This window comes from Oncorhynchus keta, chromosome 4, assembly GCF_023373465.1.
Source record: "Oncorhynchus keta strain PuntledgeMale-10-30-2019 chromosome 4, Oket_V2, whole genome shotgun sequence".
Taxonomy (NCBI): domain Eukaryota; kingdom Metazoa; phylum Chordata; class Actinopteri; order Salmoniformes; family Salmonidae; genus Oncorhynchus; species Oncorhynchus keta.
This window is the reverse complement of record NC_068424.1, coordinates 54,139,567-54,164,378: the sequence shown is the minus strand read 5'-3', so window position 1 is coordinate 54,164,378 and position 24,812 is coordinate 54,139,567. Positions and strand designations below refer to the sequence as shown.

The 24,812-nt window shown below is 42.7% G+C and overlaps 2 protein-coding genes across 3 annotated transcripts; one reads left to right on the top strand and one right to left on the bottom strand.

Annotated features, from left to right (window-relative positions):
• Positions 1-146: 146 nt before the first annotated feature.
• Positions 147-9,590, top strand: ankrd13d (ankyrin repeat domain 13 family, member D). Its single transcript, XM_035762312.2, has 16 exons — positions 147-893; positions 1,035-1,170; positions 5,116-5,240; positions 5,346-5,391; positions 5,534-5,677; positions 5,762-5,951; positions 6,087-6,153; positions 6,271-6,352; positions 6,434-6,495; positions 6,608-6,738; positions 6,883-7,040; positions 7,243-7,356; positions 8,042-8,214; positions 8,340-8,428; positions 8,539-8,772; positions 8,981-9,590. Exons 1-16 carry the CDS (start codon positions 810-812, stop codon positions 9,042-9,044), a joined length of 1,899 nt encoding a protein of 632 aa, XP_035618205.1. The 5' UTR covers positions 147-809; the 3' UTR covers positions 9,045-9,590.
• A 64-nt stretch (positions 9,591-9,654) lies between these two features.
• Positions 9,655-21,542, bottom strand: LOC118375716 (signal-transducing adaptor protein 1-like). Of its 2 annotated transcripts, XM_052510122.1 has the most exons (12): positions 21,199-21,504; positions 19,324-19,387; positions 18,517-18,657; positions 11,937-12,008; positions 11,716-11,832; positions 11,535-11,591; positions 11,208-11,380; positions 10,987-11,118; positions 10,713-10,782; positions 10,419-10,521; positions 10,127-10,291; positions 9,655-10,016 (listed from the first exon to the last, which is right to left on the bottom strand). In XM_052510122.1, exons 4-12 carry the CDS (start codon positions 11,946-11,948, stop codon positions 9,991-9,993), a joined length of 855 nt encoding a protein of 284 aa, XP_052366082.1. In that variant the 5' UTR covers positions 11,949-12,008; positions 18,517-18,657; positions 19,324-19,387; positions 21,199-21,504; the 3' UTR covers positions 9,655-9,990. The 2 variants fall into 2 exon arrangements, with proteins under 2 accessions (XP_052366082.1, XP_035618206.1); XM_035762313.2 differs by lacking the exons at positions 18,517-18,657; positions 19,324-19,387 and having other exon boundaries at positions 21,199-21,542.
• Positions 21,543-24,812: the final 3,270 nt, after the last annotated feature.

Sequence of the window (24,812 nt, the reverse complement as noted above, 5' to 3'; positions counted from 1 at the left end):
GTTTACCCATAAATGATTGTATGGTAACATGCATTTACGCGCCCTTCCTTCTTCACCCACTCCAGCTGCTAGCAATAACCTGGAACTAAAGCGACGCTGAAAATGACGTGAAATATAAATAAATAATGCAAACTGGGGTGTGTATATTGTCTCAGCTGCTGCAGTCTGTTATTTTTAAGAATACCGGACTGCAATAGTGGTTTGTTGTTTCTAGAATGTTTGATTGGAATATGAACACCGACAAGGTATATTGACAGCATCCGAATTGACATCGCTATCATCGGACGTATTATATACTCGAGTGACCTGGATATGTATTCGAAATAGGCCGTATCTCGGTCTATTATTTTGACTGCATAGGATCAGAAAAAAACCATCGCGAAAGCGAGTGGGTGATGATAGGGAGTTGTTTGCTTGTTAGCACATCAGCAGGACATGATACCGTCGTTTGTTACAAACGGCATTGCTAGACTAGAAATGGACATGGTTAGACGTTCAATGTTAGCCAGCTAGCTAACAAGCAAGATGGAATGGAAAATAAGTGCTGTCATATGTTCTTGGCCAGTTAGCCGCTTTCCTGGCTAATGGGTAGACGAGGGCTAGCTATGTATTTTAATCGGCACCTACTCCTATCCTATTGCTAATTACTTTGCTAAATATTTACCCGTTTAATAAAGTAGAATCTTGCTACCTTGCGGGAATTTTTTGTGCACGCGTCCTCACGTCTCTTGAGAGAGAACATTTTTGCTGCTGTTGGAAGAGAAACGGTGAAAGCTGTATAGCAAGTTGCTAGCTACATTTGATAAACAATGGCTCAAGAGGCGTTTCCTTTTCATTTTCTGGTTTGGAACAACCAATACCTTGAGCTTGAACGGCAACTACAAAAAAACGAGGTAAGTCAACCTGGGGTAGCAACATACGTTTCTCTCTTTTCAACAGTTCACGTTTTGAGTTTGACAGCTTTGCGTCCTGTACCGCACCGCTCAGAAGGCGCGCCCCAGCTTTCATGACACACCAGTGCTGTTCTTCCACAGGAGAATGTGGATCGCTTGGACCCACGGGGGCGCACCCCGCTAGAGCTGGCTGTGTGTCTGGGCCACCTGGAATCAACCCGTGTGCTGCTCAGACACTCCGCAGACCCAACGCACTGCAACGCTCAGAGCTGGACTGGTGAGTGGAGAGGAATGTATGAGAAGAATACAAATCACCTGTTTCCTAAAACATATTTCTGTACAGTTTTTGAAGGATATAGTGCCTGTAGAAAGTCCACACCCCCTTGAACATTTTCACAAGTTACAAAGTGGAATTCAAATGCAGTTTTCATTTGTTTTGTCAAGGATCTACCTACACACAACCCAGTGGATTTAAAAAAAAAATTATGTTAAGATTAATGAAGAATAAAACTCTAATACGGAGCATTCGGAAAGTATTCAGACCCCTTGACCTTTTCCACATTTTGTTATGTTACAGCCTTATTCTAAAATTGATTAAATAGTTTTCCCCCCCTCATCAATTTACACACAATACCCAGCTTTATCGTTATGGTGGAGTTTCTCCCACTCTTCTCTGCAAATCCTCTTAAACTCTGTCAGGTTGGATGGGGAGCGTTTGCTGCACAGCTATTTCCAGGTCTTTCCTGAGATGTTTGATCAGATTCAAGTCCAGGCTCTGGCTGGGCCACTCAAGGACATTCAGAGACTTGTCCCGAAGCCACTTCTGTGTTGTCTTGGCTGTGAGCTTAAGGTCTTTGTCCTGTTGAAAGGTGAACCTTCGCCCCAGTCTGAGGTCCATGTGCGCTCTGGAGCAGGTTTTCATCAAGGATCACTTTTTACTTTGCTCTGTTTCGTCACGATCGAGTGAAAGAGAGTCTCCCAATCCCTGCTGCTGAAAAACATTGCCACAGCATGATCCTAACACTACCATAGCTCAACGTAGGGATGGTGCCAGGTTTCCTCCAGACGTGATGCTTGGCATTCAGTTTGAGTTCAATCTCATGGTCAGAGTCCTTTAGGTGCCTTTCGGAAAACTCCAAGCTAGCTGTCATGTGTTTTTTACTGAGCAGTGGCTTCCGTCTTGCCACTACTTTAGAGGTCTGATTGGTGGAGTGCTGCAGGATTTTTGTCCTTCTGGAAGGTTTTCCCATCTCCACAGAGGAACTCTGGAGTTCTGTCAGTGACCATCGGGTTCTTGGTCACCTCCCTGACCTAGGTCCTTGTCCCCTGATTGCTCAGTTTGGCCAGGCTGCCAGCTCTAGGAAGAGTGTTGGTGGTTCCAAAAGTTCCTCCATTTAAGAATGATGGAGGCCACTGTTTTCTTGGGGACCTTCAATGCTGCAGATCTGTGCCTCAACACAATCCTGTCTCGGAGCTCTACGAACAATTCCTTCGACCTCATGGCTTGGTTTTTGAGCTGACATGAACTGTCAACTGAGTAAAGAGTCTGAATACTTATGTAAATTTTATTTATTTATATACATTTGCAAAAATTTAAACCTGTTTTTACTACGTCATTATGAGGTATTGTGTGTAGATTGTTGAGGAAACATTTTTAATTGAATCGTTTTAGAATAAGGCTGTAACGTAACAAAATGTGGTAAAAGGTCTGAACTTTCCAAATGCATTGTAAACCTTGATTAGATTAGTATTCACCCCACCCGAGTCAATAAATGTTAAAAACACCTTTGGTGTCTTCTTGGGTACATCTCATAAGTGCTTTGCACAACTGTATTGTGCAATATTTGCACATTATTCTTTAAAATTCTTCAAGCTATGTCAAGTTGGTTGTTGTTCAATACCATTTTCAAGTCTTGCCATCGATTTTAAGGCAATTAAGGTCAAAACTGTAATGAGCCCACTAAAGGAACATTCAATGTCTTTCTTGGTAAGAAACTCCAATGTATATAAGGGAAAGGGGGATACTTAGTCAGCTGTACAACTGAATGTCTTCAATTGAAATGTCTTCCACATTTAACCCAACCCCTCTGAATTAGAGAGGTGCGGGGGGCTGCCTTAATCGACATCCGCGTCTTCGGCTCCCAGAGAACAGTGAGTTAACTGCCTTGCTCGGGCAGAACGACAGATTTTTACCTTGTCAGTTCGGAGATTCGATCCAGCAACTTTCGGTTACCGACCCAACGCTCTAACCACTATTTATTTGGCCTTGTTTTAGCTTATTTTCCTGCTGAAAGTTGACTTTGTTTCTGTGTCTATTGGAAAGCAGACTGCAGTTGAACCAGGTTTTCCTCTAGGATTTTGACTGTGCTATGCTCTTCTGTTTCTTTCTATCCTAAAAAACTCCCTAGTCCATGCTGATGACAAGCATACCCATAACATGATGCAGCCACCACCATGCTTGAAAATGTGAAGAGTGGTACACAGTAATGTTGTGTTGGATTCAGGACATAAAGTTAATTTCCTTGCTACATAATTTGCAGTTTTACTTTAGTGCCTTATTGCAAACAGGATGCATGTTTTGGAATATTTGTTATTCTGTACAGGCTTCCTTGCTTTCATGCCGTCATTTAGCTTAGTATTGTGGAGTAACTACAATGTTGATCCATCCTCAATTTTCTCCTGTCACAGCCATTCAACTCTAACTGTTTTAAAGTCACCATTGGCCTCATGGTGGAATCCCTTAGCGATTTCCTTCCTCTCTGGAAACTGAGTTAGGAAGGACCCCTGTAGCTTTGTAGTGACTGGGTGTAATGATACACCAAAGTGTAATTAATAACTACACCATGCTCAAAGGGATATTCAATGTCTGTTTTTTTACCCATTTATCAATAGGCGCCCTTTGCGAGGCATTGGAAAACCTCCCTGGTCTTTGGTTGAATTTGTGTTTGAAATTCACTGTTCGACTGAAGGAACTTAAAGATCATTTTACTTGTGGGGTAAAGAGATGGAGGTAGTCATTCAAAAATCATGTTAAACACTATTATTGCACTGAGTGAGTCCATGTAACTTATGTGGCTTTTTAAGCACATTTTTACTCCTGAACATATTTAGGTGTACCGTAACAAATGGATTGAATACTTATTGATTCGATACATTTTGCCTTTTCATTATTAAGATATTACTAAAAACACAATTCCACTGTTATTATAGGTTATTGTGTGTAGGCCATTGACACACAATCTAAATGTAATCAATTTTAAATTCAGTCTGACAACAAAATGTGGATACAGTCTAGGGGTGTGACAACTTTCTGAAGGCACTGTATGTATGGACGACAGAGGAAGGGGGTAGTCATTGAAAAATCATGCCAACTCTTATTATTTTCTTATTATTTCCATATCATTTATCTGATTGGTTATGCCAAATTTGACTTCTGTGTTCAATCTGGAGGCGGTTAAAACTCTCACACCTGGTTTGTCAAGGTGCTGGCTAGCGGAGTAGAACACTTGAAAGTAAAAAGGAGAGCCTCACACTCTCGGAGCTCAGACGTAATTTAATAATGTTTCGACAGACAAGCTGTCTTCATTGTGGTATAATGACAAACATTGCGGGTCACTAATTGATATAGAGTTTGAAAGTATACAGGTGTCTGTAATCATGGCCAGCTGTGGCTTGACTTCATTGGTCGATATATATATATATATATGAGAACGGGGGGAAAAGCATGAATGTATCTATGATCCTATCCAATGTGGCTACGTAGGCCTACAAACATTATTTACAATGGATAGCGAAAGAAGGACTTCAGATCAAACTCTACGTTGAGACCAAAGGGAGCAAGGGCTTTCAAACTCGATATAAACGAGTGACCCACTGTGTTTGTCATTATACCCGGATGAAGACCGCTTGGCTGTCGAAACGTTGTTACATTATTGCGTCTGAGTGTGCGGCTCTCATTTTTTTATTTTTCAAATTTGACTTCTCAACTTCCCAAAACAAAGTGGGTGAATACTTGTGCAACTCATTTTATAACATTTTTATTATTTTGTCAAATTTAATTTCACTTTGTTATTATGGAGTATTTTGTCTAGGTCAATGACAAAACATGACAATTAAAATATTTCACTCCCACATTGTAATGTAACAAAATGTGAGAGAATTTCAATTGAGTGCAGACTTTCTATAGGCACTGTGTGTGGGTTGATTGCATTTCGATGTCCAGTTTTGCAGGAGGCAGTGAGCACAGGGGACCCTGAGCTTTGTCAGCTGGTGCTGCAGTATAGAGACTTCAAGCGAGCCACAGAGAGACTGGCCGGCATCCCAGAACTGCTCAGCAAGCTAAGACGGGTAAGGTAACGCTTTGCAGCCTTCGCTTCAGCCATATAACAAACACCGGTAGCACACCTGTCAATCACATATCTGAAACTCACGATGCTGTGTCACCTCTTTCAGGCCCGGGATTTTTACGTGGAGATGAAATGGGAGTTCACCAGTTGGGGTGAGTGTGTGTGATCGTGAAGGGCTCATATCTGCTCACTGTGGTCGGTTTCAGCACCAGATGAACAGCTCCCAGTTATACTGTCACTGTGATGCACTGAAGTGTTTATGGTGGTTATAACCCCCCTCCCCCAAACTCTCAGTCCCCCTGGTTTCCAAGGTGTGTCCCAGTGATGTGTACCGCGTGTGGAAGAGTGGCTCGTGTCTGCGGGTGGACACCACTCTACTGGGATTTGAGCACATGACCTGGCTCAAGGGCCGTCGCAGCTACATCTTTAAGGGCGAAGGTATAACACTGGTGGTATGGTTTCCATAGAGTGGTTGAATGGTGAATGTGTGTTGTCTCCATGGTAATGTGTGTGTTTCTATAGAGAATGGCGCTGTGGTGATGGAGGTGGACCATGACAAGCAGGTGGTGTACACAGAGCCTCTGTCTCTCTCCCTGCGGGACGCTCCGTCTCTCCTGGCTGCCATGCTGCCCACCCAGGAGAACACCGCCCAGAGACTCACCTCCCCTATCGTCTCCACACACCTCAACACACGCAACATCGCCTTCGAGAGGTAACCCACACACTCATCGTCTTCACACACCTCAACACACTCAACTTCGCCTTCGAAAGGTAGCTACTTCACACACAACATACTCACCTACCTGGTCTGTCTTCTAATTATTCTCTCCTGCTCTTTGCTGCACAGGAACAAGTCTGGCATTTGGGGCTGGCGTTCTGAGAAGAGTGAGGCAGTCAGTGGCTATGAAGCAAAGGTGAGCCCAGAGGCACCATTGGACTTGAAAAATGTTTCTAATAGAAAGTGTTTCTTGGCGCTTAAAAAAAACATTTTTTTATTGAATCATGTTTTTTTCCCTTTGGTTTGTTTTCAGGTGTACAGCGCCACTAATGTGGAGCTGGTGACTCGATCAAGAACAGAGCACCTGTCGGACCAGGACAAGTCAAAGAGCAAAGGTACACACAGAACACTTATGTTTTATTTGGTCATAGTGTACGTACAGGCACAGCATGGTTCAATCCCTCCTGTCCTCCCAGGCACCAAGACTCCTCTTCAGTCCTTCCTGGGGATAGCTGAGCAGCATACTGCTCCTAATGGGGTGAGTTTCAGAAAGACACCTCCACCTCATATTATATGTGGTGGATAGATGCTTTGATGGACTGACTGACTGGATGTGGTCAATGATGTGTCTCTCTTCCCATGTCTCTCAGAGTAATGTTTCTCAGTGTGCCAGCCCCCATAACCCCACAGCCATCACCGCTGAGGAATACTTTGACCCAGAGTTCCAACTCCATGAGCGAGACATCGGACGCCCCGTGGAGCTCACCAGCAAAGTCCAGAGGTACCACTGTTGCCATGGCAACAGATGGCCGGGATCACCGTAGCAACGCACAGTCAAGCTTGGAGAAGCACAAGATCACTGCCATGTTTAATGCAAGTGTCTTTATTTTTCTCTCTTGCTCTCTCTGTCTCTCTCTCTCTTTAGGTTTAAGGCCCATCTGTGGTTGAGTGAGGCTCACCCTCTGTCATTGGCTGAGCAGGTCACGCCCATCATTGACCTCATGGCCATCTCCAACGCCCATTTTGCCAAACTACGTGACTTCATCACTCTGAGCCTGCCCCCCGGCTTCCCGGTCAAAATAGGTGAGGCTTAATCCCAAACTGACCCCTAGTCCCTACCTTCAAGGCAGGATCTGAAACAGAGACCCAAAGAGAAGACATGGAGAGGAGCAGGTGCTATCAGAAGAAAAAGGACACGCTTTACAATTTAAGCTTAAACAAAGTGACAAGAGTTTGAAGATCTCCCCTTTCTCTCTCTCTCTCTCTCTCTCTCTCTCTTTCTCAGAGATCCCTCTGTTCCATGTGTTGAATGCCAGAGTGACCTTCAGTAACCTGTGTGGCTGTGATGAGCCTGTCAGCTCGGTTACTGTACACACACCTGAGGAGGCCCCCGAGGCTGGTAACCACACGCAACACATACTAAAGGGCTATTTATACCCTACGGAGTGTAGTGCAGTGTCAAAGTGACGTTTTTCGTCCCCAAAAGGGGCAGCTCCTTGTAGTGCGCGCCGATATTCTACGTAGTCCTGTGCCCCATGAATGCTTTTAACGTGCCGTATCATTCCTTGCGTAGCCATGGGGGAAGTGTTGTGTATATAATCTCAGCAACTGTTCAGACAATTAACCAAACAACATTGTAGCCTTAATTAGAATGTATTTTGTTTAGAAGAAATAACTATTTTCACTGTGACCAAAACATGACATTCTATTTTTAGCTGAGTGAATACATAGGAGCAGCATATGACATTTCGATAATGTTGTAGGTTACACCGGCAAGTTTTGAGAGTATTTGCCAGGTCAATCAGATGTATTATTAAATCAAATGCCATGTGAAACAATGTGGGAAGCTAAAAGGCTAGCTATCTTGCAGTGTTTAGCCAACTTGCTAGCTAGGGAAGACAAGACTCTTCTTTTGCTTTCACAACAAATGAGAAGACAACAAAAACTTCTGTTGCCCCCTTGTGAATGTTGCTATTTGGGAGTCTGGATGGGTGAGGTATCGTGTTACCAAAAGGTGCACGATGCTCGAAAAAAAAAAAAAAAAAAAGGTGTGGAAACGTATCTCCCTGTCCCTCTGCTCCCAGGGCAGGCCCTGCATCCATTTAACTGCGAGGTGGACCCCTCCGTATTTGAACCACCCCCAGACTACACCACGCTTGGTCCGGGCCGCAGCGAGCCAATGAGAGATGAGGATGATAACTTGCTGCAGTTTGCCATCCAGCAGAGCCTATTGGACGCGGGGACAGAGAGCGACCAGGTGAGACAGGAAATGATCATGGTTTACTCTTAATAGAAGTCATTGATCCACAAATTAAATATTTATCAGCTTTAAGTTTTCATGACGATTGCCACGGAAGTTCAGTAAAATCTATCTCTCTGTAGGTGACTATATGGGAGGCTCTGACTAACAGTCGTCCTGTTTCTGGGCAAATACAGTCACCCCTGTATGAGGACGACTCTCAGCTGGAGAGGTGAGAAGCGTCTATCCTTTTCACCTTGTTTATGTCGGATAATATATTATAAGGCTTTCACTCTCTGGCATTAGCTTTTAAACTGTCATCCCGCTACTTCTCTCTGATAGGGCCATCCAGGAGTCCCTGTCGATCTCATTGGCTGGTGGTAAGGAAGGAGAGCCTGCAGATCCTGCCCCTCCCCTGTCAGTCTCGCCGCCGCACCCCGGAGTCTACTCCCCTCCCTCCTACAGCTCAGTGGCTGAGCTGCGGTTGCCGGGGCCTTTTCCTCGGGGAAACAGCTTTGACGAGCAGCTACGCATCGCCATGGACCTCTCGTGCAGGGAACAGGAAGAGATGGACAGGTGTGAGAGGGATGAGTGCTTGTAGGGTTTCTTTCTCTGATCGTCCATTGATTTCTGACCAGGGAAAGGGATGAGGAGAGGAACCCTTTCTAGAGTATTTGAACACAGCCATGCAGAGTGCGATTATAAGGATGGATGAGGAAAGGATTTGGGGAGCTTGATTGCCAGTTTCTGGGATCTAATGACTTAATTCTGTTTCCTGTTACAGGGCGAGGCAGGAGGAAGAGGATGAGCTGGAAAGGATCCTTCAGCTGTCACTTTTAGAGAAGTAGCCACGTCTTGATTGGGGAACAAACATGTTAACTTATTGTTTTAGGTTTTTTTATCCTGCAATGTTAAATTATTATTATTTAGTTTTAATTTATGATGTCTTAATAATGGGGCATTAGAGTATGGGACCAGGCTGCACGGAGGGAGGTAGAGATGGTACTGGCCTCAAGGTGGGTAAAAGCAATATGGTGGAAACTACTTTCCATTCACCAGTGGGCACCTGCTGTATTTGCTTCACCTGTCCAGTGGGAAGGGTTGTTTTGAGAGATGAGGGGTACTGGGAGGGAAAGATGGTCAAACTAGCAGTGCTGCTGTAAGAGCGCTCTTCAGGCCCTGAATGGATGGAGAGAACACTTTTATTTTGCTTTATTTTTCACAACCCAGCTGTCATTGAGTGATTAGTTCTTTAACCTTTCACCTATGATACAAACTGATAATAGTGATATGATTTATGAAATACTGATATATATAAGATAATTATTGATAAAAAATATATTATGCTGGTTGACTCCTGCGTGTGACTTGGAAAATAAATGTATCCTGAAGCATTTGTGTGGTAGTTTATTTCCGTGTGTGTGTGTGTGCAAAGGTCAGAAGCGGACAATTCAGATATCTAGGCCAGTAGTAATCTTTATGCACCATTGTATTATTTCAAATCTACATCTCATTGGCAAATTTTTAACTGGAGCCAAGCATGAGCTCAACAAAAAAAAAGTGCATTTACTATAGTGTACACATCTTTATAAGGATGATTGACAGGATGTTTCCTCGCCAACGTGACATTTGGGTACAAAACCACAGAGAAACAAAAACTTGCTAGATGCTATGGATCAAGTGTGTTCATTTGTGACATTGTTGCTCTGTGTGTGTGATTTTTGTGTAGTGTGTGAAAACTGTTCCCCTGTGTAGGTCTGTTTCATCCCCTTTCGGTACTGCTGTGCGGAGCTCCTAATTCAGGTCTTCAGGTATGGGGTCTGGAGAGACAAACAGAGTAGACGGACTGAAGAGAACTTACAAGCCTGAGACTGCACCCACGTCTATTGTAAACACACTGATGCTCTGAAGTTGATTGTGACCCACACACCTGGGTTTAATACTTCATCTGCGTCTTGATATTCTTTTTCTGTATCTGTGTCTTTGATTGGGAGTTTGGAAAAGGAGGGAGGGGTGCTCCCTTTCGGGATCATCAGTGCCACTCTCGCCGGGGGGACCGTTTTGGGTGGAAAACAGGGCAGTGCGAGTGGCAAATCTGATTGGCACATGTCACAAGTTACACACCTTGTACGATACAGGAGTAATGATATGATTGTTATGGTGGATAAGCTTAGCCTTCAGTGGTGAGTCAACTTATTTGTGGTGTTGTGACGCTCTCTCACCAATGCAGGTGTCGTAGGTCTGGGGAACCAGGTATGGGTGCAGACGGAACTCTGTTGCCTTCAAGAAGTGATCTAGCACTGCCCCCAGGGAAGGGACAGTCACCTGATGAAACAGACAGACATTAGGATGTTACCTCCTATCAAAAGCAGATATCGGACAAACTTGAAGGGCTGTCAAGACACTAAGCATATACAGAGTGTAGTCTCATATCAGTGCTGTGTTTTGAGCCCATTCTGATGGGATGAGAGTCAGACATTCAGTACAGGAATCAGGCTGCAAGGAGCAGGACTCACCGGGGCATCTAGTTCAATGACGAAGCCTGTGTCTATGGAAAGCACTTTGTAGTTCTTCATCACTGGGCCACTGCAAGATAGAGTCTGGTAAATCTCAAGAGTACTCGGTCTCCTCTCTACTCCCTCAGCCAGAGACACTGTTGTATGATAGGGATAGGGTGCTGTTGTCAATAAAGGCTTGTTTAGTGAAGGGGGGAGAAACTTGCGGCCTGTACATTACAGGGTGTTGGAGTTCAGGGTTAAAGGTCAGGGGTGAGATGTTTAAGTTCAAGACCTGGAGTAGTCCTGTCTCAAGGTGATGGCGTAGTTAGTGTTGTCAGTTGAGGGGCGGAGAATGATGCTGCCGTACTCTGTGTTCTCCTTCAACATCTTCTCTGCCTTCTGTCGAGACACAGGAAAGAAACAGCTGGAGAGAGAAGAAAAGGAGGATGAGAGGAGACGAGATAGAAATACATTTTCTATCAAAATAATGAATAGAAACATGGCAATTCTCACAGGGGGGTTCCAGAGAGGGCATCGTCATATGTGTCGTCTGAGGAGGGATGGATATGGTAGGTGGTGTAAGGCAGGGGAGGACGTGGGGCCTGTCTCTTCTTCTCCTCAGACAGAACCTCTTCCAGCCTCAGCATCTGACCTGGGAGCAGCTGCAGTTTACTGGGGATCTCCTTCTACAGGGCACATCGTCAAAGAAATTGCAAGCTTATATCTACTTTGCTCTTTAGTTTAATCTAGAAGTTCTCTGTTCTTACTTAACTCTCAGGAAAATTAGTCAGAATGAGTATTTAACCCTGACAGCCCAATGTGTATGTGTGTGTTACATACAGTGGCCACAGTCATGATGAAGCCTCTCCACTCCTCTCCTGTGTTGGGGTTATCCACCTAGATCAGATATCAACAGATACCTCGTAAATCTGCAGGATTGTGCAACCACTTTATGGCTATTTGCCAGTAACACGTTCTGATTAGGAGTGGCAATAACTTGACTGAATGTAACATAAATGACCTTTAGCTGCACTTCCTCATTGGTCAGGGTGAGAGTGTAGATGGTTGACCTGTTGTTTTGATAAGGAGAATCCATCGACATCGACTTCCACATCTGAAGGTCCAGTTTCTCTGAGTACTGATAGGGAATTACGTATCTGATTAGTCAAGCCATAGATAGATAGATTAAAAAACTTGATACAATACAACCAAGAAATTAGATGAGTGCAGCTATTCTCTTACTGTGTCATGCATCTCGTCTGTGTACAGAAAGAGTTTTGATCCACGGAGCTCTGCATAAAAGTTCTTAAATTCCTGGAAAAGGCCAAACCAGATTCAACATGAAGTCCATTGCTCTACACTTGCAGAAACATGCCCAAATGAATTGATTTACTTTGATAGGTATACTTTCCCAGTAAAAATGTTCTACATTGTAGAATAATACTGAAGACATCAATACTGTGAAATTGTAACCAAAAGAAGTGTTAAACAAATCAAAATATATTTTATCTTTGAGATTCTTCAAAGTAGCCACCCTTTGTGTTTATGACAGCTTTGTACGCTCTTGGCATTCTCTCAACCAGCTTCAGAAGGTAGTCACCTTGAATGCATTTCAATTAACAGGTGTGTCTTGTTAAACACTTCTTATGGTGGGCAGTATGACTAAGGTCCCCAGAGTAAACTGCCTGCTCCTCAGTCCCAGTTGCTAATATATGCATATTATTTGTATATATGGATAGAAAACACTCAGAAGTTTCTTCAACTGTTTGAATTATGTCTGTGAGTATAACAGAACTCATATGGCAGGCAAAAACCTGAGAAAAAGTCCAACCAGTAAGTGGGAAATCTGAGGATGGTCGATCAACTTAGCCCCTATAGAAGATACAGTGGGATATTGGTCATTTTGCACTTCCTAAGGCTTCCACTAGATGTCAACCGTCTTTAGAAACTTGATTGATGCTTCTACTATGAAGGGGGGCTGAATGAGTCAGAGGTCTGCCAGTCACATGCTGGTCACACACATTTCACATGAGAGGTATTTCTCGTTCCTTTGCTTTTCTGAAGATTTTTGAAATTTTGTCTGCAACTAGTGAACGCGCTTCGTGAGTTTTGATTTGTTTACCAAACGCGCTAACAAAAGTAGCTATTTGGACATAAATGATGGACATTATCGAACAAATCAAAATTTTTGTGGAACTGGGATTCCTGGGAGTGCATTCTGATAAAGATCATCAAAGGTAACTGAATATTTATAATGTTATTTCTGACTTCTGTTGACTCCAACATGACGGATATATGTATTTGTTGTCGGAGCACCGTACTCAGATAATTGCATGGTTTGCTTTTTCCGTAAAGCTTTTTTGAAATCTGACACAGCGGTTGCATTAAGGAGAAGTATATCTTTAATTCAAACAAACTTTATCAAACTTTATCAAACAAAACATACATGTATTGTGTAACATGAAGTCCTATGAGTGTCATCTGATGAAGATCATCAAAGGTTAGTGATTCATTTTATCTCTATTTCTGCTTTTTGTGACTCCTATTTTTGGCTGAAAAAATGGCTGTGTTTTTCTGTGGCTTGGCTCTGACCTAACAATTGTTTGTGGTGCTTTCACTGTAAAGCCTATTTAAAATCAGACACTGTGGTGGGATTAACATCAAGATTACCTTTAAGATTACCTTTAAAATGGTATAAGGTGTAAAACTCAGGTGTAAAACTTATACCATTAAACTTGTATGTTTGAGGAATTTTAATTATGAGAGTTCTGTTGTTTTGAATTGGACGCCCTGCACTCTCACTGGCTGTTGTCATATCGATCCCGTTAACGGGATTTCAGCCCTAAGAAGTTTAAAAGTTCATTTGTGGAATTGATTTCCTTATTTTATGCATTTGAGCTAATCAGCTGTGTTGTGACAAGGTAGGGGTGGTGTACAGAAGATAGTCTTATTTGGTGAAAGACCAAGTCCATATTATGGCAAGAACAGCTCAAATAATCAAATCGAAAGGATAGTCCATCATTACTTTAAGACATGAAGGTCAGTCAATCAGGAACATTTCAAGAACTTTCAAGAAGTTTCTTAAAGTACAGTCGCAAAAACCATCAAGCGCTATGATGAAACTGGCTCTCACGGGGACCGCCACAGGAAAGACCCAGAGTTACCTCTGCTACAGAGGATACATTCATTAGAGTTAACTGCAACTCAGATTGCAGTTCAAATAAATGCTTTTATTTTTTATTTTTTTATTTCACAAGGTAAGATAGTTGAGAACAAGCTCTCATTTACAACTGCGACCTGGTCAAGATAAAGCAAAGCAGTGCGACACAAACAACAACACAGAGTTACACATGGAATAAACAAACATACAGTTAATAACACAGTAGAAACAAAAGTCTATATACAGCTTCACAGTGTTCAAGTAACAGACCCATCTCAACATCAACTGTTCAGAAGAGTGAGTGAATCAGGCCTTCATGGTCGAATTGCTGAAAAGAAACCACTACGAAAGGACACCAATAATAAGAAGAGACTTGCTTGGGTCAAGAAACACAAGCAATGGACATTAGACCGGTGGAAATCTGTAATTTGGTCCAAATTTAAGATTTTTTTGGTTCCAACCACTGTGTCTTTGTGAGATGCAGAGTAGGTGAATGGATGATCTCCGCATGTGTGGTTCACACCGGGAAGAATGGAGGAGGAGGTGTGATGGTGTGGGGGTGCTTTGCTGGTGACACTGTCTGTGATTTATTTAGAATTCAAGGCACACTTAACAAGGCTACCACAGCATTCAGCAGCGATACGCCATCACATCTGGTTTGCGCTTAGTGGGATTACCATTTGTTTTTCAACAGGACAATGACCCAACACATCTCCAGGCTGTGTAAGGGCTATTTGACCAAGAAGGAGAATGATGGTGCTGCATCAGATGACCTGCCTTCCACAATCACCCAACCTCAACCCAATTGAGATGGTTTGGGATGAGCTAGAACGCAGAGTAAAGGAAAAGCAGCCAACAAGTGCTCAGCACTGTAAAACGCTCCCCAAAACACTTCAGCGAGCAGGCCTTTCCTTCCGGGTATCCTGGAAGGATATTGACCTCATCCCGTCAGTAGAGGACGCCTGGTTATTCTTTAAAAGTGCCTTCCTCACCATCTTAAATAAGCATGCCCCATTCAAAAAATGTAGAACCAGGAACAGGAACCAGGAACAGATATAGCCCTTGGTTCACTCCAGACCTGACTGCCCTTGACCAGCACAAAAACATCCTGTGGCGTACTTCATTAGCATGATCTTTTCAGAGAAGTTAGGAACCATTTTACAGTACACAGGCAGTTAGGAAAGCTAAGACTATATTTTGCAAACAGAAATTTGCATCCTCTAGCACAAACTCAAAAAAGTTCTGGGACATTAATGTCCATGAAGAATAAGAACACTTCCTCCCAGCTGCCCACTACACTGAGGCTAGGCAACACTGTCACCACTGATAAATCCATTATAATTGAGAATTTCAATAAGCATTTCTCAATGGCTGGCCATGCTTTCCACCTGTTACCCCTACCCCGGTCAACAGACCTGCACCCCCCACAGCATCTCGCCCAAGCCTCCCCCATTTTTCCTTCACCCAAATCCAGATAGCTGATGTTCTGAAAGAGCTGCAAAATCTGGACCCCTACAAATTAGCCGGGCTAGACAATCTGGACCTTCTCTTTCTAAAATGATCTGACAAAATAAATTGCAATCCCTATTACTAACCTGGTCAACCTCTCTTTCGTATCGTCTGAGATTGGAAAGCTGTTGTGGTCATCCCCCTCTTCAAAGGGGGAGACACTCTAGACCCAAACTGCTACAGACCTGTATCTATCCTACCCTGCCTTCTAAGGTCTTCGAAAGCCAAGTTAACAAACAGATTACCGACCATTTCGAATCCCACCGTACCTTCTCCACTATGCAATCTGGTTTCAGAGCTGGTCATGGGTGTACCTCAGCCACGCTCAAGGTCCTAAACGATATCATAACCACCATTGATAAGAGACAGTACTGTGCAACCGTATTCATCGACCTGGCCAAGGCTTTCGACTCTGTCAATCACCACATTCTTATCGGCAGGCTCAACAGCCTTGGTTTCGCAGATGACTGCCTCGTCTGGTTTACCAACTACTTCTCTGATAGAGTTCAGTGTGTCAAATCGGAGGGCCTGTTGTCCGGACCTCTGGCAGTCTCTATGGGGGTGCCACAGGGTTCAATTCTTGGGCCGACACTTTTCTCTGTATACATCAATGATGTCGCTCTTGCTGCTGGTGATTCTCTGATCCACCTCTATGCAAACGACACCATTCTGTATACATCTGGCCCTTCTTTGGACACTGTGTTAACTGACCTCCAGATGAGCTTCAATGCCATACAGCTCTCCTTCCGTGGCCTCCAATTGCTCTTAATTGCAAGTTAAACTAAATGCATGCTCTTCAACTGATCGCTGCCCGCACCCGCCAGCCCGCCTAGCATCACTACTCTGGACAGTTCTGACATAGAATATGTGGACAACTACAAATACCTAGGTGTCGGATTAGACTGTAAACTCTCCTTCCAGACTCACATTAAGCATCTCCAATCCAAAATTAAATCTAGAATCGGCTTCCTAATTCGCAATTTAATTTAATTAATTTACAAAATAGCCTCCGACACTCTACTCAACAAACTGGATGCAGTCTATTACAGTGCCATCCGTTTTGTCACCAAAGCCCCATACACTTATCACCACTGTGACCTGTATGCTCTCGTTGGCTGGCCCTCGCTTCTTACTCGTCGCCAAACCCACTGGCTCCAGGTCATCTACAGGTCTCTGCTAGCTAAAGCCCCACCTTTTCTCAGCTCACTGGTCACCATAGCAGCACCCACCCGTAGCACGCGCTCCAGCAGATATATTTCACTGGTCACACCCAAAGCCGATTCTTCCTTTGGCCACCAGTCCTTCCAGTTCTCCACTGCAAATGACTGGCACAAACTGCAAAAATCACGGAAGCTGGAGACTCGTATCTCCCCCTCACTAGCTTTAAGCACCAGCTCACAGATCACTGCACCTGTACATAGCCCATCTGTAAATAGCCCATCCAACTACCGCATCCCCATACTGTATTTTTATTTACATTTACATTTACATTTAAGTCATTTAGCAGACGCTCTTATCCAGAGCGACTTACAAATTTTATTTATTTATCTAGCTCCTTTACACCCCAGTATCTCTACTTGCACATTCATCTTTTGCACATCTATCACTCCAGTGTTTAATTGCTATATTGTAATTACTTCGCCACCATAGCCTATTTATTGCCTTAACTCCCTTATCTTACCTTATTTGCACACACTGTATATAGACTTTTTCTACTGTATTATTGTCTGCATGTTTGTTTATTCCATGTGTAAATCTGTGTTGTTGTATGTGTCGAACTGCTTTGCTTTATCTTGGCCAGGTCGCAGTTGTAAATGAGAACTTGTTCTCAACTAGCCTACCTTGTTAAATAAAGGTGAAAAAAGCATACGTGGGAACTCCTTCAAAACTGTTTCAAAAGCTTTCCAGGTGAAGCTGGTTGAGAGAATGCCAATAATCTGTAAAGTTGTCATCAGGGCAAAGGGTGGCTACTTTGAAGAGTCTCAAAGATAAAAATCTATTTTAATTTGTTTAACACATTTTTGATTACCACATGATTCCATATGCGTTATTTCATAGTATCGATGTAGTCACAATGTAGAAAATAGTAAGAATAAAGAAAAACCATTGAATGAATATGTGTGTCCAAGTTTTCACCATCACTGTAAAACCCTAGTTATTTTGTTGCTTTGACAAAGTTATTTATGAAAGATTATGTCATTAATGATTCATTTACTTCTGTCCCTCATTTGAAGGTCAACCCTGTTATGTTATGTGAACTGAACTCTCATTTTAATATGGTGAAGCTATTCCTTTTTAAACATTTATTTTAAAAGAAATATTGAACATCTAATAGTGAAATCATAGTATAAAACCAGGTGAGCTGGTTCTACTCTTTTAGGCCATTTTCTGGTGTTTTGCGGGGAAAAACTGAGCAGGTACAGCATAACACTCAGGATGTGTGACCTGTCACGCATAGATAGACAGGCTAGAAATGTTTTTTTTTTTTTTTTGTGAAACTTGCATTCAATTGCCCCTCCCTGTAATACACAACAACCTTCCATTCTCCCTGTCATGAGGATTCATGGCTGATTTAACTAGTAATTACCACCTGGAGGGCTGCCCAAGTGGATTTTTCCCAGATGTGGTAAATTCCCACTTCTCACTTGGTTACTAACGCACCATAACACTGCTAACCCAACACTGTAGAGCCGTATCATACCGCTCATTGGATGCACAAAACCTATACCTACACTTTGAAATACAGTGCTTTCAGAAAGTATTCGCACCCCTTAACTTTTTCCACACTTTGTTGTGTTACAGCCTGAATTTAAATTGATATTTTTTGTTGTTGAAATTTATACACATTTAAAGCTGAAATATCTTGAGTCTATTTAAAAAAAAATAAACTAGGCAATTCAGTTAAGAACAAATTATTGTTTACAATGACAGCCTAGGAACAGTGGGTTAACTGCCTTGTTCAGGGGCAGAAAGACAGATTTATACCTTGTCAGCTCAGGGATTTGATCTTGCAACTCTTTCGGTTACTGGCCCAACGCTCTAACCACTAGGCTACCTGCCACAATAACTATTTAACTCATTTGCTATGGCAAGACGAAATACATCCAAAAGTAAACATTTTCTTAAAAAGTCACATACGTTGCATGGACTCACTCTGTGTGCAATAATTCATATATATTTTTAAATCATTGCCGCATCTCTGTACCCCACACATCAGCCGAGTAGTGAATTTCAAGCACAGATTCACCAGAAAGACCAGGGAGGTTTTCCAATGCTTCGCAAAGAAGAAGGCACCTATTGGTAAATGGGTATAAAAAAAAACAGACACTGAATATCCAGTTGAGCATGGTGAAGTTATTAATTACACTTTGGATGGTGTATCAATACACCCAGTCACTACAAAGATACAGGTGTCCTTCCTAACTCAGTTGCCGGAGAGGCCAATGGTGACTTTAAAACAGTTACAGAGTTACAGAGTTTAATGGCTGTGATAAGAGAAAACTGAGGATGGCTCAACCATATTGTAGCTACTCAACAATACTAACCTAATTAACAGAGTGAAAAGGAGGAAGTCTGTACAGAATAAAAATGTTCCAAAACATGCATCCTGTTTGCAATAAGGCACTAAAGTAATACTGCCAAAAAATTGTCAAAGAAATGAACTTTTTGTCCTGAATAGAAAGTGTTGTTTAGGGCAAAACCAACAGAACACATCACTGAGTATCAGTCTTCATATTTTCAAGGATGGTGGTGGCTGCATCATGTTATGGATATGCTCGTCATCGGCAAGGACTAGGGAGTTTTTTGTTGTTGATGAAAAGAAACGGAATAGAGCTAAGCACATGCAAAATTCTAGAGGAAAACCTGGTTCAGTATGCTTTCCAGCACTGGGAGACCAATTCACCTTTCAGCAGGACAAGAAGTTCAATTCAGGGCCAAATATACACTGGAGTTGCTTACCAAGACGACATTAAATGTTCCTGTGTGGCCTAGTTACAGTTCGGACTTAAATCGGCTTGAAAATCTACGGAAAGACATGAAAATGGCTGTCTAGTAATGATCAACAAACATCTTGATAGAGCTTGAAGAGTGTAAAAAATGATAATTGGCAAGTATTGTACAATCCAGGTGTGCAAAGCTCTGGAGACTTTCTCAAAAAGACTCTTTTTTTTTTTTTTCTGTAATCGCTGGCAAAAGGTGATCTTGCATGTATTGACCGAGGGGGTTGAATAGTTATCTAATCAGCAAATATTTGTGTTTTATTTTTCATTAATCTTTTTCAAAATATTAATTTTTTCTTCCACTTTGACAGAGTACTTTGTGTATATCGTTGAAAAAACAAACAATCAAATCCATTTTAATCCCAATTCGTAACAAAGAAAAATGTGGAAAAAGTCAACTGGTGTGAATACTTTCTGAAGGCACTTTATTGTGAAGTGTTGTACAATGTATAGTTCATGTTTAAATCCATTATTATTATTATATTATAAAAATATATTTTTATCTATATTTTTTAAACAGCCTAAAATTAGTTGAAATCTCCCCCCCAAAATTGACAATTTAAATTATATCACTGCCAAAGTTTATCTCCACTGGTTGATGCTTATTTATAAAATACTCTTAGGCCTCATTCCCCCCTATCTAAGATACCTACTGCAGCCCTCATCCTCCACATACAACACCCGTTCTGCCAGTCACATTCTGCTAAAGGTCCCCAAAGCACACACATCCCTGGGTCGCTCCTCTTTTCAGTTCGCTGCAGCTAGCGCAGGAACGAGCTGCAACAAACACTCAAACTGGACAGTTTGATCTCAATCTCTTCATTCAACGACTTAATCATGGACACTCTTACTGACAGTTGTGGCTGCTTTGTGTGATGTATAGTTGTCTGTGCCCAAAAATGTTTGTATGTTATTTTTGTGCTGCTACCATGTTGTGCTGCTGACATGTTGTTTTGCTACCATGTTGTTGTCGTGTTGTGTTGCTACCATGCTGTGTTTTCATGTGTTGCTGCCATGCTATGTTGTTGTCTTAGGTCTCTTTTTATGTAGTGTTGTAGAGTCTCTCTTGTCGTGATGTGTGTTTTGTCCTATATTTTTTATTTATTTTTAATTTTTAATCCAAGCCCCCGTTGTCACGATCATCAAGGGAAGAAGTGGACCAAAGCGCAGCGTGGTACGTGTTCATTCTATTTATTTTATAATGAACGCCGACAACAACAAAACAAAATACGAACGTGACGTTCTGCAAGGCAAAATAACAACCAATGCAAAAATAAGATCCTACAAATGAAAGAGGGGAAAAGGACTGCCTAAGTATGATTCTCAATCCGAGACAACGATGGACAGCTGCCTCTGATTGGGAACCACACTCAGCCCAAAACAAAGAAACAGATAACATAGAATACCCACCCCAAATTACACCCTGACCTAACCAAATAGAGAAATAAAACGGCTCTCTACGGTCAGGGCGTGACACCCGTACCCGCAGGAAGCCTTTTGCTTTCTGGTAGCCCCATGTAAATAAGATTTTTGTTCTTAACTGAATTGCATAGTTAAATAAAGGTTAAATGAAACATTTAAATTCATATCTCCATTGATCAATACGTAAAGAGTAATTGAAGAAGCTGCATTAGGAACCACTTTGGCCACCAGGTAGACTAGATGCCATAGCCATGCATTTCAGGCATTACAAAAATGCTAATTGCATTTACATGTATTACATAATGTCAAATATATCGATTTTTTAACTTTATTTTTGTAAGGGTCACTCTGTAATTTTCTCTCTGCCAGTCCTTATTGGCCTACCCCCCATTCTCTGTCTCCTGTTCGTTACCTTCTCTCCAGTGTATTTCTTCAGCAGCTGTCCTGAGTAATACAGAGGAAGGGCTGTGATGGTCTCCCTCCTCTTGTAAACCCGTCTAGTGGAAGCTGTCATGTTTCCACTTTGTCCTGGTCCTGCTTAGCTCAACTCTGTTGTTTAGCCCAGTTCAGTACACATAAACTTTAAGTTCGACTTAAGTTTAAACCACTATACATATAGATCCAGATCCCTGTGGCTCTGTCCACCACTTGATCTAATTACCTCAGAACTTCTACTGTTGTGTTATCTGTCTGTGTGAGTCATTGACTTAGCTTATCGTCTTCTCTCTACCTCAGTCATTGGTCAGTATAAGGCTGTTTGAACTTAGGGAATGAGGAAGCAGTGCAGTGATTTACAGAGTGTAAAGTAGAACCTCGAGGTACTAGGGCGTCCTTTAGCACTTTAGACCTGGAACTGGCACAACTGCCACCTTCACATGACTAGGTACTGTGCCCAACCTCCGAAGTGACTCTCATCAACTGTATGGAAGGTTTTCCTTTGTGTTGTCTCAGGAATGCTGCATTATCTCTCCAACATCCATTTTTGTCACACGTCTGGGTAGCAGAGGCCCTGTTGTCTTTACATCCTGTAGGTCTGATACTGTATCTGATTGGAAGTTAACCCCGAAAAGTCTAAGCCTTTTTATTTTTTATTTTTTTTCTTAAACCTTAATTTAACCGGGTAGGCCAGTTGAGAACAAGTTCTCATTTACAACTGCGACCTGGCCAAGATAAAGCAAAGCAGTGCGACAAAAACAACAACACAGAGTTACACATGAACAAACGTCGAGTCAATAACACAAAAGAAAAGAAAAATAGAAAAACCTATGTACAGTGTGTACATCACACAAAGCAGACCCAACTGTCAGTAAGAGTGTCCATGATTGAGTCTTTGAATGAAGAGATGGAGATAAAACTGTCCAGTTTGAGTGCTTGTTGCAGCTCATTCTAGTCGCTAGCTGCAGCGAACTAAAAAGAAGAGCGACCCAAGGATGTGTATGCTTTGGGGACCTTTAGCAGAATGTGACTGGCAGAATGGGGGTTGTATGTTGAGGATGAGGGCTGCAGTAGATATCTCAGACAGGTAGGACTGAGTCCTTAGAGGGTTTAATAAATAAGCATCAACCAGAGGGTCTTGCGACGGGTATACAGAGATGACCAGTTTACAGAGGAGTGTAGAGTACAGTGATGTGTACTCTAAGGAGCATTGGTGGCAAATCTGATGGCCGAATGGTAAAGAACGTCGAGGCACTCCGAGAGCACCCTTACCTGCCGATCTATAAATTATGTCTCCGTAATCTAGCACGGGTAGGATGGTCATCTGAATCAGGGTTAGCCTTGCAGCTGGGGTGAAAGAGTAGCGATTACGATAGAGGAAACCAAGATAGATTAGATTTAACTTTAGCCTGCAGCTTTGATATGTGCTGAGAGAAGGACAGTGTACCGTCAAGCCATACCGTCTAGCCACACTGTCTAGCCTTTGCGAGGGGGATTCTACTAAACTAACATTTGGAATTGTTTTTAAATGGCCATACCGTGTATCATTTAGTGATTTGATTTTTAATTTTAGGACACCTGTAGGTATAAAATATATAAAAAATGTAATTGAATAACACGTTAATTAATCATAAAGAATAAGGTTTTGAAGTGTCTCTCATATCAAGGGGAGACACTATATATACAAAAGTATATGGACACCCCTTCCAATGAGTGAATTTGGCTATTTCAGCCACGCCCATTGCTGACAGGTGTATAACATTGAGCACACAGGCATGTAATCTCCATACACAAACATTGGCAGTAGAATGGCCTTATTGAAGAGCTCAGTGACTTTCAATATAGCACCGTCTTTCGTACAATTTTTTGTACAATTTTTGCCCTGCTAGAGCTGCCCTCGTCAACTGTAAGTGCTGTTATTGTGAAGTGGAAACATCTAGGAGCAACAACGGCTTGGCCGCAATGTGGTAGGCCACACAAGATCACAGAACGGGACCGGCGAGTGCTGAAGCTAGTAGCTTCATGAAATGGGTTTCCATGGCCGAGCAGCCGCGCAAAAGCCTAAGATCACCATGTACAATGCCAAGCGTCAGGCTTGACAGTCCGACAGACAAATCTGGGTTTGACGAATGCCAGAAGAACGCTACCTGCCTCAATGCATGGTGCCAACTGTAATGTTTGGTGGATGAGGAATAATGGTCTGGGGCTGTTTTTCATGGTTCCGGCTAGGCCCTTTAGTTCCAGTGCAGGGAAATCTTAACGCTGCCGCATACAATGACATTCTAGACAATTCTGTGCTTCCAACAGTTTGGGGAAGGCCCTATCCTGTTTCAGCATGACAATTCCCCCGTACACAAAGCGAGGTCCAAACAGAAATGGTTTGTCGAGATCGGTGTGAAAGAACTTGGGCTAGGCCCCTTAGTCAGGGCTCTGTGGCTTGCACAGAGCCCTGACCTCAACCCCAACGCACATCTTTGGGATGAATTGGAACGTCGACTGCGATCCAAGCCTATTCGCCCAACATCAGCGCCCAACCTCACTAATGCTCTTGTGGCTGAATGGATGCAAGTCCCGGCAGCAATGTTCCAACATCTAGTGGTAAGCCTTCCCAGAAGAGTGGAGGTTGTCATAGCAGCAAAGGAGGGACCAACTAATGCAAATGACTTTGGAATGAGATGATCGACGAGCAGGTGTCCATATAATTTTGATCATATAAATATATAGGAAGGGATAAAAAATTAAACGCCCCAAACATGCTCTATCCGTGACATGTTTGGTGAGTATGCAGGCCATGGATGAATTGGGACATTTTCAGCTTCCAGGAGTTGTGTACATTTCCTTGTGACATGTATTATCATGCTGAAACATGAGATGGTGGCGGCGGCGGATGAATGGTACGACAATGGGCCTCAGGGGCTCATCCCTGTATTTCTGTGCATTCAAATTGCCATTGATTAAATGCAATTGTGTTTGTTGTTCGTAGCTTAAGCCTGTCCATACCATAACACCATGGGGCACTCTGTTCACAACATTGATATCAGCAAAGCTCTCGCCCACACAATGTCATCTGTCTGGTACAGTTGCCGGGGCGGCAGGGTAGCCTAGTGGTTAAGTGTTGGACTAGTAACCGAAAGGTTGCAAGTTCGAATCCCTGAGCTGACAAGGTACAAATCTTTCGTTCTGCCCCTGAACAGGCAGTTGACCCACTGTTCCTAGGCCGTCATTGAAAATAAGAATTTGTTCTTAACTGACTTGCCTAGTTAAATAAAGGTAAAACAAAAAATAAAAAACAGTTGCCAGTGGCCATGGAAGGTGAACTTTTGCCTACTGAAGTAGATTATGATGCCGAACTGCAGTCAGGTCAAGACCCAGGTGAGGACGACGAGCACGCAGATGAGCTTCCATGAGACAGTTTCTGACAGTTTGTGCAGAAATGTTTTGGTAGAGCAATCCTACGGCTTCATCAGCTGTCCGGGTGGCTGATCTCAGACCATTCCCCAGATGAAGAAGCTGGATGTGGAGGTCCTTGGCTGGAGTGGTTACACGTGGTCTGCGATTGTGAGTCCGGTTGGTCGTACTGCCAAATTCTCT

Excerpts from the sequence above, each read along its gene's own strand:
- ankrd13d (XM_035762312.2), top strand. The coding sequence starts at position 810 with ATGGCTCAAGAGGCGTTTCCTTTTCATTTTCTGGTTTGGAACAACCAA. Across the intron at positions 5,678-5,761 it reads CTACATCTTTAAGGGCGAAG|AGAATGGCGCTGTGGTGATG; the intron begins GTATAACACTGG and ends GTGTTTCTATAG. Across the intron at positions 5,952-6,086 it reads CGCAACATCGCCTTCGAGAG|GAACAAGTCTGGCATTTGGG; the intron begins GTAACCCACACA and ends TTTGCTGCACAG.
- LOC118375716 (XM_035762313.2), bottom strand. The coding sequence starts at position 21,300 with ATGACAGCTTCCACTAGACGGGTTTACAAGAGGAGGGAGACCATCACA. Across the intron at positions 12,009-21,198 it reads AGAAATACACTGGAGAGAAG|GAATTTAAGAACTTTTATGC; the intron begins GTAACGAACAGG and ends GGCCTTTTCCAG. Across the intron at positions 11,119-11,207 it reads GCCCTCTCTGGAACCCCCCT|CTGTTTCTTTCCTGTGTCTC; the intron begins GTGAGAATTGCC and ends TTCTCTCTCCAG.